General features: G+C 39.5%; 1 protein-coding gene across 4 annotated transcripts in view; it reads left to right on the top strand.

Annotated features, from left to right (window-relative positions):
* Positions 1–3,017: 3,017 nt before the first annotated feature.
* LOC118006531 (rapamycin-insensitive companion of mTOR) overlaps positions 3,018–11,765 on the top strand; it is a 122,001-nt gene continuing 113,253 nt past the window's right edge. For all 4 annotated transcript variants that reach the window (XM_034999212.1, XM_034999208.1, XM_034999209.1 and 1 more), the window contains exons 1-2: positions 3,018–3,111; positions 3,283–3,330. In XM_034999212.1, coding sequence (XP_034855103.1) covers positions 3,063–3,111; positions 3,283–3,330 — 97 coding nt within the window. In that variant the 5' untranslated portion in view covers positions 3,018–3,062. The remainder of the gene's footprint in view (positions 3,112–3,282; positions 3,331–11,765) is intronic.

Raw genomic sequence — 11,765 nt, 5'->3', positions numbered from 1 at the left:
AGATAAAGGGAACTAAGATTTTGGCAAGGCTTTGTTTCTGTTCAACATTATCTCTGTACCCAAAACTGATAAAATTTGGTTTATAAACTAGAATTATTAACTTTGTGTAATAGGATAGAGAATAGAACCCAGATAGTGATTATCAGTATAGTCATTTATCTTCAGAATCAAGCAGTTATCTCTCAGAGGTGTGGTCCTGGACCCAATCTCATATAACATTTTTTATCAGTGACTCATACTATGAGAAAAGACATTTCATTCACACAGCAAATGAAACCTAGTTGGGAAATGAAAACTAGGAAGAGGAAGTCACATTGTCAATGACCAGATTAGAATCAAAATGACCCGGAAAATTGGAGAAGTAGTAAGATGTAAACAAAATGAGTAAAACATAGGGGTGGGCTAAAATAAACAAGGAAGACAAACAAGTTTCAAAAGGAGGAATGGCTAGCTGTTGGCAAGTATAGAAGATAACTTAGAGATTCTAACAAATAACAAGCCGACTAGAATCAATAATGTATTGTTTAAAAAGCAAATACAACATTGTGAAATGTGTTCTTTACTAAAATTTACCTAAACTCCTACTTCCCAGTTGAGTGTCAATTGCAAACACTAAGAACTTGTTCTTTTTACCAGAAATCCTATTATTCACCTTAACAACAAATGTGAAGAACACAGCCACTTAAGTGAGATAGTAATAGAAGAAAAACTAGTTTCATTCTAAGATTGGGGAAAGATGATTTTTTTTTTCTCCTCAAGGAGATGGAATAATTGAATAATGATCTTTAAATAGGAACGTATAGTTACAAAGATGAAAGGTTATTAGATTCAGGCTTTCATGTACCTTAAGTAATTTAAAAAGTGGATCAGTTGTACTCAACTTTCATGAAAGAATGAAAGAGAAGATGAAATTAAATTGTATTAGGAAGGAGTTAATTTAGGATAAATAGGGACAAAAAATAGGATAAAAAGGGTTGGTTGAAAATTGGAACAATTCTAAGAATCTGGTAGAATTTCCACTGATAGATTTCTACTTTTCTAAAATGGTGAAATGTGATACATGAAAGGATGAAATGCAAATTTTTAATGTCCCAACGAGACCTCAAATTTTGTGATTTTTGCCTTAGGTTGTAACTAGAATAAATAAATTTGCACCAAGACCTAAAAGCTACAAGAGCAAGAGCAAAGTTTGTTGTTATCAAAATTACTAGTGGTTATGTCAGGAGACATTTTTAAAAAGTGCTCCAATTGTGTTGCATCACTGAATACAAGGGCAGTATCAGGAACAGATATCTGATTGTAGACCTAATAAGAAAAGGATCTGGAATATATGGACAGAGGATAGTCTCCTAAGGAAACAATGTTCCTCTTTTATTTTCCTGATGATGCTACTGTATACTGCTTTTATTTTTTATAACTTTCACTTATTTTACACTAGATATATATATTAATTGCAGGACATTTAGAGTATAGACAGCAAAGAAGAACAAAAACCGTATATGTAATTCCACAACTGAAGGGAAAAAAATTAGTTAACATTTTGATGTATATCTTCTCAGACTCTTTTCTATGTACACAGATATGTAAAATATTTTATAACGTATAATTTTAATTTATATGTATTTTAAACGTATAAAAAAGGGAATTTTGTAATCTGTTGCTTGATTTAAAATCATGAACCTAATTTTCTATAAATATACTAGACCTACATCGTTTTTAACCGTTGTAATAATTTGCATAACCCCTACCTTTGGTCATCTTTGTTCCCAATTGTTCACTATTATTAACAACGGCAATTTTATCTCCAATACTGCTTTTCTTTTTTTTTTAACAGCAAAAAAGAGCATTGTAACAAAGGAATCCAAGGCACTTACTCATCGATCCGATTATTTATTGAACATTTATTTATGCTGGACACTGCATTAACTGGGACAAGAGAGATGGTTAAAGCAAGATCTCCACTGTTTAACTTCCAGTCTCACGTAATAAAAAGACCAGTCGAGGAGCAGGAGGCGGCACAACACTCAGCCTCTCTCTAGTCTACTTTAAGAGAAAGTTGCTGGGTCAGAGGCCAGGTGTATATATATTAATTAGGTAAAAACAGTTTCTAGAATTGCAATCTCTACAGTTAATGATTATTAGGTTTATGTATAAAAAGTATTAACCCACAACATCTACATTAGCCAGTGTTCAAGAGCTACACAGACAGAAAACCCGACTCAGCCCTCAGCTCCTCTGCCTGCTCCCAGGCAGAGGAAACCCTCTCCCCGGGCCTCCCGGCGCCCGCGCGTGCGCGGGAACAACCTCACCCACCGCCCGGGAAGACCACCTCGCACTCCCGGCTTCTTAACTCCTTTCTCCCGGCCTGCGCCAGGCGGTCAAAAGCGAAACGTCCCCCCGACCACTTCCTCTTAGAGAAGTTCTCCTGGCCAAGTACGGTTTTGAAGATCAAGTGCAAGGCTGCTTAGCACGGTGGTCAGAACGAGGGTGGAAAACAAACTTTGTTACATGTTAACTTGGTTGGAGCAAAGCGACTCTAGGAAGGGATTTGAGTTACAAGCGCAGCTTGTTTTTTTAATAAACATCGTTTTAACTGATAAGGAAGGGAGGGCTTGAAAGCAAGCAGGAGAATGGGGCAGGATGGTTTCCGCAGGTGGCGTGCGGCCGCATCCCGGCCTCCTCCCGGCTCGCCGCGGCTCTGATTACAGTTTCCGCGGCACTGGAGGGGAAGCATCATCCTCCACGCTGCAAACTCCCATCAATGGGATTCCCCTCGTGGGAAATGCCGCCTCCCGGCCGACTTGCTCTCGAAGTGTTAGGCGTGTAGCCGCGACCTCGGGCTCCCAGGGAGGCGGACGGGTGCGCACGCCGCGAGCCCCACGGACACCCCGGGTCTGCACCGCATTCCCTCCACGCCCCGGGTACAGCCTGCACCACCCGCCGCCTGCCGCCGCGAAGGGGCGGGGGAGATGCCGCGGGGGGCGGGCGCGGCGCGCGGGGAGGGGAAGGGGTTCTCGCGCGATTGGGCGAGGTTTCCGGTGTTGTGACTGAAACCCGTCAATATGGCGGCGATCGGCCGCGGCCGCTCGCTGAAGAACCTCCGAATACGAGGTAAGCCCGCTGCAACCCTCACTCCCCACCGCCTGGGGCCCGCGACCCCTGGCCCTTGCCTCCCCCTGGCCCTGGGCTGGGGGAGCGATTAGGGGCGCTGGCCCGAGCCAGGGTTGCCGCCGCTGGCCTGCGAGCGAATCCTAATTGGAGCTGTGTGTCTGTTTCGCGCAGGGCGGAATGACAGCGGCGAGGAGAACGTCCCGCTGGATCTGACCCGAGGTAACGCGGGGCGCCGCGGGCGCCGGCGACGGCACGCTGCTGGGGAGGAGCCGGGGGTCGGGGGCCGGGGGCAGGGGCGGGCCCCGCACGGGACTGGCGGGGGTGCGGGAGGCAGAGCCGAGCCCCGCCTGCTGGCCCGCAGGAGCCAAGCCCCGGGCAGCCTCCCGGGACCCATCCCCCTTCCCGGTGCCCGCTTGCCTCGCCCCGCGCCTTTCTCCCGGCCTGTGGGTGCGGCGGGTGCCGGGGAACGCCAAGCAGGACCCAGCGGAGCGGGCTACCCTCTGGGTTCTCTGGGCCCCCGAGGGAGGGCTTAACTCCCATCCTGGAGCTCGTGCAGCCATTCGCCTGGAGGCGGCCGGCGGGAGGTAGAGGCTGTTATTTAGGTTGCCGGAGGATGTCTGAGGGAAGAGCGACCACATCCTGCCCTCCCCGTCCCCCCGAGCAGAAGCCGGACCTGCTGGGTTCTTGCTTGCCTGCGTGACTGCTTTTCTCTTTGCCCACCGCCCTGGGGGACCCGCAGCATTGATAACTCGGTAGTGAAACCTAGAATGGGTGACTATGGCTAAGTGTCTGATTTGCGCTGTAGTTCATTCCCGTTTCCCTTTCCCGGGTGGCTGGGACTGTAGTTGGCAAAGACCGCCCCCTCACCCTCGCTGCAGGTTCATTGTTTACCTTCTGCAGTGGCGACGGGTTTGTTTACACCTTCGGAACTGGGCGAACCCCGCGGTTGTGTTTTTAAGGATCTAATCCGGCTACTGGCCAGTGAATCTTCTCTTAGTCACCGTACTGGAGTTTATTCGACAATATCTCGGAGATACAGTAGTTATATACAAGGTTTTTCTTTTTTCTTCCACGGTAAACAGGATTTGGTCTACTGATTCCGAAGAAGTCATATTTCACACCGGCTGTAGCATAGAGTGTAAGCTGGTTCAGCTGTACAGTCAGTTTCCTTTTTGAGATCTGAAAAACACTTCGGGAAGTTAAGAAAAGTCGTAAACATTTCATTAAAAATTTAAAAAATTTAACCTATGTTCTACTTGACGTAATGACTTATCTAAAGTATTTGTCAGACGCGGGCTCATTGTTGAGACTCATCTCTGGTATTTAAAGCATAGTGCATTGTCTAATTTGTTGTATTTTGTATTTCATAGTGTAAGAAAACTTATAAACTAAACAGCTACTTTTTGTTTAGCTACAAGAGTACATTTTTGTAAGAATATTTTATTCTGAAAGTTCAGGGACTTTGTTGGGCGAATGAAGTGCTGGTGTTAACAGGCAGAAGGGTTTCTGCACTAAATTGGAACTTTTTTCAGCAGATAGTGTAGAAGATGTAAAGCTTTTGACTTTTGTGTAACAGTTTGGAAACGTGACTATATAAAACACACATGAAAAATCTATATAAGATGTATGTGGGAAAAGATTTTCTAGTAAATTTCCTAACAAAAACAAAATTCCCACAGGGTTCAAAATTAGTATTTGAGTTCTGTAACAGATGTACTTTATTAGGTGATTTAATTTCTGTGTGGGCATATGTGTTTAGATGGTTTAAAGAGCACTTATTAGATAGATCTTCTGTCTTAATTTTCTCATTAAAAGCTTGTTTGGATGTGGTGCTAGAAATAAGTTATATTTGTGCTTTAGGTTGAGTTTGCTGAGCTCCTATATATATAGTAGTTTCTGTGGTTGGTATCAGAATTTTGGTTTGTTAAAAAATATACAAATTGATACCTTTGATTTACTTCAAACTTATTCAAGTGCACAGATAAGTCTGTATGTTTACTATTTAAAATGTTATATTTTCTGAGCACTTTGTGAACACCATTGTCCATAGGTGTTTTTAGGATAATGCAGCAAGCAGAAAAATGCTATTTCTGCTTGCACTGATAAAATATAGTTTAGTTTGGAATATACACAGCCAAGTGAAATTGATTGCAAAAGGCATATGCAAGTAAGAGAGGCTATATGAGAATAAAAAAGTAATTTATAATATAGGGAAGCTATTATTGTTCAAGGAATTGCTATTCTGACAGACATTTCATTATTAAAAGAAGGTTTGTGGCTCAAAGAAGTCTTGTGGCTCTAACCTGAAGAAAGTTCACAAGGAATTACACTTTAGTAATAGTTTGAGAACTGTAGGGCAGTCTGGGTTGCTGCTGAAGGGCAGCTGGTTGTGGATTGGATTACAGTACATTTTAGATAAAGATTGGGGTAACCAAAACTACAAGTTTTTAATGCGAAGGCAGTGTTTGCTCTCATTTTAATTCTTTTTATGTAACCTTTGAGAAATTCATTGTGTAGCTATCTCACAAAGTTCATTGTTAAGTAGAGGTAATGGTGGTTCTAATTCCTAAAGGAACCATCAATGTATAGTGAAAAGAGATCAGACTGTACAGTCGGATAGTTCTGTGTTGCAATCTCAGCTGGGATACTTAATAGTTAGGTGATGTGGGGCAAGGTATTTGACCTTGCTTAACTCTTAGTTTCTTCATCTCAAAGAGATAACTTCAAAGGGTTATTAAGAATGTGAGAAGTAAATGAACTAATGCTTAAAATACTCAGTACAGGAGCTGATAATTTTGTGAGTGATGTTAACTAAATGTTAGTTGTCATCCCACAGTATGAAATAAAAATTATTTATATCGCATTTAAAATATTTCAGTTGTTTTGAACATTATAAACTTGTTAATGAGGAATTACGGTATTGAGGCTTTCATTTTTTTGAGACATTATTAATTGGGTATAGTCTGTCTGAGGTAGAGTTCTTGAGTATAACAACTGTAAAGAAGTATTCTGTGAGATTACCAGTAAACTAGGTCTAAGCAAAGAGTATTATATGTACTTAAGATATAATGTAGTATTTTATTTTATAGAACCTTAGAATTTTTCTCTGACTCCAGAAAATTTCTTAGTAATAATGATTTGGCTAGCCTTGCAAGCTTCTTGAGGCCCAGGAGAGTTCTACGTGCTTTGGTTTTGGTAGTTAGTTCATACATAGTGTACTTCAATTAAAAATTGTTGGTGGACTAATTTTGATCTAGTTTAGGAACTTCATTGCAGTAGATCGCACAGTAAACTTATTGCTGATTGTTGCTTTCAGTTTTGTTCAAACAACTACTCTACTTAATTTGTGAAAGTCCCTGATACTTGCTATTGATATAATTTAAATACTCTCTCTGTTTTGCATGCCAATATCTATTTTGAAATCAAAATGCTTCCCTTAGTCACTTCCACTGCAAGGATAGCCTGTTTTTTAATCAGTCTCATAGTACATTTCTGGTACTGAATAACTTGAAAAGACACAGAGTATTCTTCCTGTGTAAGTCCTTCTTACTGTACAGTAATTTAATGATTGTGTTCAAAGTGAATTTTCAGGACATGGACAAACCTGTATTCAAATCTAACTGTTAGAATTTATTTAAAAGTATTGAGTTTTGTATTTTTTTATTATCCAATTCTTTTCCTTTTCCTTTAGAAAGAATACAAAAATTGACTGTCTTAGTTGCTGTTTAATACTTAGAAAAGGAAGGTTATCTGAATGATGCAGATTTGAACACTACTTTTTGTTTTCTGATTTTTATCTAGTGAGCAGATTACTTATGTTGTTTAATCGCTGACTTCAGTTAGACAAAACACACATTGACTGGATGCCTATTATTTACTAAATGCTGAATTAAGTGCTGGAGGAATGAAGATAAGGAAGATGTTATTCCCCTTTTCAGGAATTTACTGGAACAGATATTAATAAAGTGATTGCAATATGGAATGATAAATTAAGTAACCAACTGTACAAGGACCCAGAAGTAGCCTAGAGGAGAAAATGATGAATTGTTTGGTGGGTAGAGGTTTAGAGGCAGCTTCAGAGTGGTTGACTTCTCATGAGAATAGTGGTAGACATAATGAAAGGAAACATGGGCTCGCAAGAGACTGTACCACACCTTGGGAAAGGTAAAAGTCAGCAGGAAAAGGAGCTGCCTTAGGAAGCTGCTGCTGTAATCTAAGAAATGGTGGGGAACTAGACCAGGATGTTGGAGTTAGAAATGAAGGTCCATATATATTGAGATGGAGTAATCAACTAATTTGTTTTCTTCAGATTGTCAAACTGACTTTGGAATACTCCTACACTGTGCAGAGAACTTATATTTATTAAGAAGGTTGAAGCTGTCTAATGTGAATTCCCTTGACTCCTCCCCTTTATTTAATTTTTAAAGTAACCTTTGTGCCCAATGTGGGGCTTGAACTCAGGACCTCAAGATCAAGAGTCACATGCTCTACCTGCTGAGCCAGCCAGGTGTGCCTGTCTTTTCCCCTTTATATTTTATACATACTTATCTTCTGGTTCCCTGAGTCAGGGAATAAACAGAATCTCTGTTCCTTTTCAAGGCTAACCTGGAAAGGAATTTTATGCTCCTAATACTGTTTCTTCTAAGATTCTTTGTAGAACTGAGATCCCTTTCTTCATTTCTTCCTTCCTATTGGAAGTTTTCTCATGTTCAGTAATCATTTGTTGTATCCTTCATATGGATCAGGTACTATCCCAGGCATGGGATGATGGTGGGAGGTGTGGAAAGATAAAAGATGAAGATTACAAAGTAGCTGTTTTTCCATCCGCTCTAAGGAAAGAATAGTTCATCCTCACTCTGTAGCTTTCTTCCTTAACGACTATAGTCTTCTAAGCACAGCTTTCCCCGTGTACTGAAAATAGTTTTTTAAAGGATGCTAGTAATCTCATGCAAAATTCATAGGCATTTTTAAGTTCCCCATTCTGTTTTAGAACTACTACTGTATTAATAGTTTTGTTCCAGGCTCTAAAATATGTTATCTCACTTAATCTTTAATAACTGTTTGAGGTACTCTTTTTATCCCTCTTTTACAGATGAGGATATAGGTTTTAAAATTCCAAAGGTCTGAAATTCAGGTAAGTAATTCAGCCAGGGTCATAGGATTAGTGAGCGACTGACTGCAGATCATGCGTTTGTCGGCACTACGCTTCGCTATTCTTGAAACCACGTCTTTACTCGACTTCTGTGAAATATTCTCCTGCTGCTTTTCCTACCTCTCGTGCTGCTCCTTCTCTGTTCCCGCCTGGTCTTCCAGCTCCTTAAGCGAGGGGACCTTAAGGTTCTGTCCTTGATCTTTTCTTCTCTCCTATGGTGCTATATGCTATGTACCTGAACAGTCTTTTCACTGAGGGCTTCAAAAATCCATGAGTTGAAAAAAAAAAAAAATCCATGTGCTGAAATGGTTATGATAATTACATTTTTATTCAGACTCATTCTTTTAAGCTTGCAAAACATATTAGCATTATGTGTCTGCTACTCATCTGAAAAGGCTGATGTGTAAAACTCTGCACCCCAAAGCATATTCCCTTTTCACCCTTTAGTTACCACCACCATCCTCTGTAATAATCAAGCTAGAGACCTACAGTTTATCTTTGTTCATGTGCCATGTTCCTTCAGTTTGCCTGTGAAATATCTAATGAATCTAGTCTTTCTTATTCCATTGTCATTGGGCTTGTTCACATCTTTATTATCTCATTTGGATGATGTAAAATCTTTTCTTTCACCTTTTTTTCACTTTCTCTGCTATACGATTGCCAGGATTATTTTCCTGAAATGTAGATCTGATCTTACCATTCCCTTAAATAAAAAAAACAAAACACACTCATACTCACACTTCCCTGGCTCGTTTTTGCTCACAGAATAAAGTCCAGATTTCTTAACTTGGCATTGAAGGCCTTTTATGATTTATTCCAAAATTATCTTCTGTACTGTCTTAATCATACTGTTCTGTCAGCCTCTGTGCAGAGTTTACTTGTGTAAGACACTCTCTTCCTTCTTTACACACAGTGCTTTTCAGAGGGCATGGGGAAAGTTCGCAAGTCCAAAGCACCTACCTCCCCATATTTGTTCTTTCCCCTTGGAGATTGTGTTATACCCCTGGTTGAGAATCTGCTCTAGACAAAAATGATTTATTCCTTGCATATGGCATGCAGTTTCTGTTTACTTGACCTTGTGCAGGTTGTTTCCTCTGCCTAGAATTTCATTTTCAGTACTCTTTATTGAAATCCGAATTCTTTAAGGTCTAGGTCAAATGCAACTTCTAGAAATCATCCCAGTGGGAATTCATTGCTTCTTCCTCTGCTTTTCCACTTTTGTTTGTTCCTTTCTAAATATCACTTCTCATTGCCTTAAGTTCTTTGTCCAGTTGTTTTTCCCTCACTGGATCTTAAGCTTCCCCAGCATCTATCATATAATAATAACTGAAGCACTTATTGAATGTCAGAATGGAGAGAGAGATGGGAAATGGAGGGTACAGCATTAAGGAGAGTAGAAGTAAAAGAACATTTTAGGTTTGCAGTCCTGAGGGACAGTGAGATTGATGGTGCCATGAAATGAAGAGATCCATTTTGGAGGGATGATAATGAGTTTAGCTTTGCACTTTGAATTTCAGGTGATTAAGTCAATCAGAGATGTATAAAAGGTAGCTGCAAATACTTGAATGGGTTCTAAACTTGTGATCTGATTGTTCTCTGCATAGGGCGTTGAGACAGGGAAGAATGTAAATGGAGAAGAGCTAAAGATTTGAGGGCTAGAGGATGAGCTGATGAGAGTGTCATAGCATAAGAATCAAAAAATGAGAAGAAGGTGGCCAAGAGAAGAAAACTAGCAAGACTATGATCTCAGAAGCCAAGAGGGGAGTTTTGGTTGAAGAAACTGTGAGACTGTAGCATTGAAGTTGGTGTCCGGAGAACTCAGTCCTACTCTTCCTTAATCTAAGGATGATGTTGGCATACTGTTTAATCTCTCTGTGCTTCAGTTTCCTGGATCTCTAAAATGCATACTCCGTTACACGTGTAGCACTGTCACCTTCCGTCTCTGTGATCCTCAGCTATCACCATGTTTCTGGGATATTGAAAGGTTAAAAAGAAAGCATTACAGCCTTGTTAAATCACTGTGAGAAGTATTCCCATAAACAGTAATGAATACATGTAGGAGTGATGGTATTTCATAGCACTTTAAATGTAAATTATAGTCAACTCTCAATTTCCTTTTAAGTGATCATCTGCAGTGACTTGCTGCCTCCTCCCCCTCCCAGGTCTCAGGCTACTGAAAATAGGGCTGTGAAAAGCACAGTGGGGTGAGTGAATGGTTTGCATGCCTGTGTATCTGTATCTCTGACTATCACCAAGCTAAATACAGTCCACTCTCATTTACCTGCACTTAATAAAAAGGTGAATAATGATGGAAGAGCGCTAAATTACATAATCTAAATAGCATTATTTATATGTGGCTTGGGAAGATTTTATATTCTTTCCTCCCCTACAATAGATTGATGTGTCTTTTCTTTTAAGTGAATTATTAGCATCAATTTTTATTTCCTGAGCAAATACTGTTAGAGTAGCCAACATAAATAGGTTAAAATATATATTAGGTAATCCACATGCGAATAATTGAGAGTTGACTGTTAATGCTTTTTGGCTCATCCATTGTTTTGTATTATCTGTGCTTTTTTGTTAGTGTGGCCAGGTTAAAGCTGAATAGCTACTTTAAAATTTTATCTCTACAATGAATTTACTTCTAAAATTATACAGATACCAAACTAAATTGAAAATAATTGTGTAAAACTAGATAAACATAACATATATCCCAAGTCAGAGGATTGAAAGAGAATTTAAACTTAAGTACATTCTTAAAATTCCTTTTACAAAGTCTTTGAGCCAGGCAGATTGCATAAACTGAGCAACGTACCTGGTAATGATGAAATTTATATAAAATATAAATTTGAGGATATGCGGAGGCTTTGAACATACCCTATTTATGGAGTCAGTTGAGTTTAGTAAGAAAGACACAAGACAGTTTTTTAATTACCTGGATTTTCAAGAATTTGGCTCTTTTAATTACTTTGCCATTTTTTTACTCCAATATTTTGAAGATTTGGATTTATAGTGGTTTGTTAATGTCAGCATATTTTTGATCCATATATTATATAATTGGGTTATTAAGTATTGTGAATTAGGAAGGCACAATTCTTGGCTTCTGACATATCTTGGGATATACCTGTATCAGGGCATAATGTAAGATAGCAGTATAAGAAGAACCTGCCAATTGTCCTTATAAAGGAATCAAAAACTGAAGGCATTCAGAAAAAAAAAAAAGAAGGGAGATAGGTAAGGAATGGCTTAGAGGGAAGACCTCATAGAAGTCTTGACACCTGTCAGACTTTTGCATTAAAGGGTAGCATTTGAATAGATAGAACTCGGGATCAGTGTTTTAAAAAAAAATTGTAACTTAATTTTGTGAACTAACACTTCTGGCATATTATTCAGTACTTGAAGGTAATGTTGAGGAAAATTGGTGATTATATAACTCATAATTATTGAGGATTATTTATATTTCAAAGTAGGGCTCTTCTGGCCTTTAAAGGTAATGCAGGAC

The sequence above is a fragment of the Mirounga leonina genome, unplaced genomic scaffold (genome assembly GCF_011800145.1).
Source record: "Mirounga leonina isolate KUSES-001 unplaced genomic scaffold, KU_Mleo_1.0 Mir_97, whole genome shotgun sequence".
Taxonomy (NCBI): Eukaryota; Metazoa; Chordata; class Mammalia; order Carnivora; family Phocidae; genus Mirounga; species Mirounga leonina.
The sequence above is the reverse complement of the archived record's forward strand: the minus strand, read 5'-3'. Positions and strand labels throughout refer to the sequence as shown.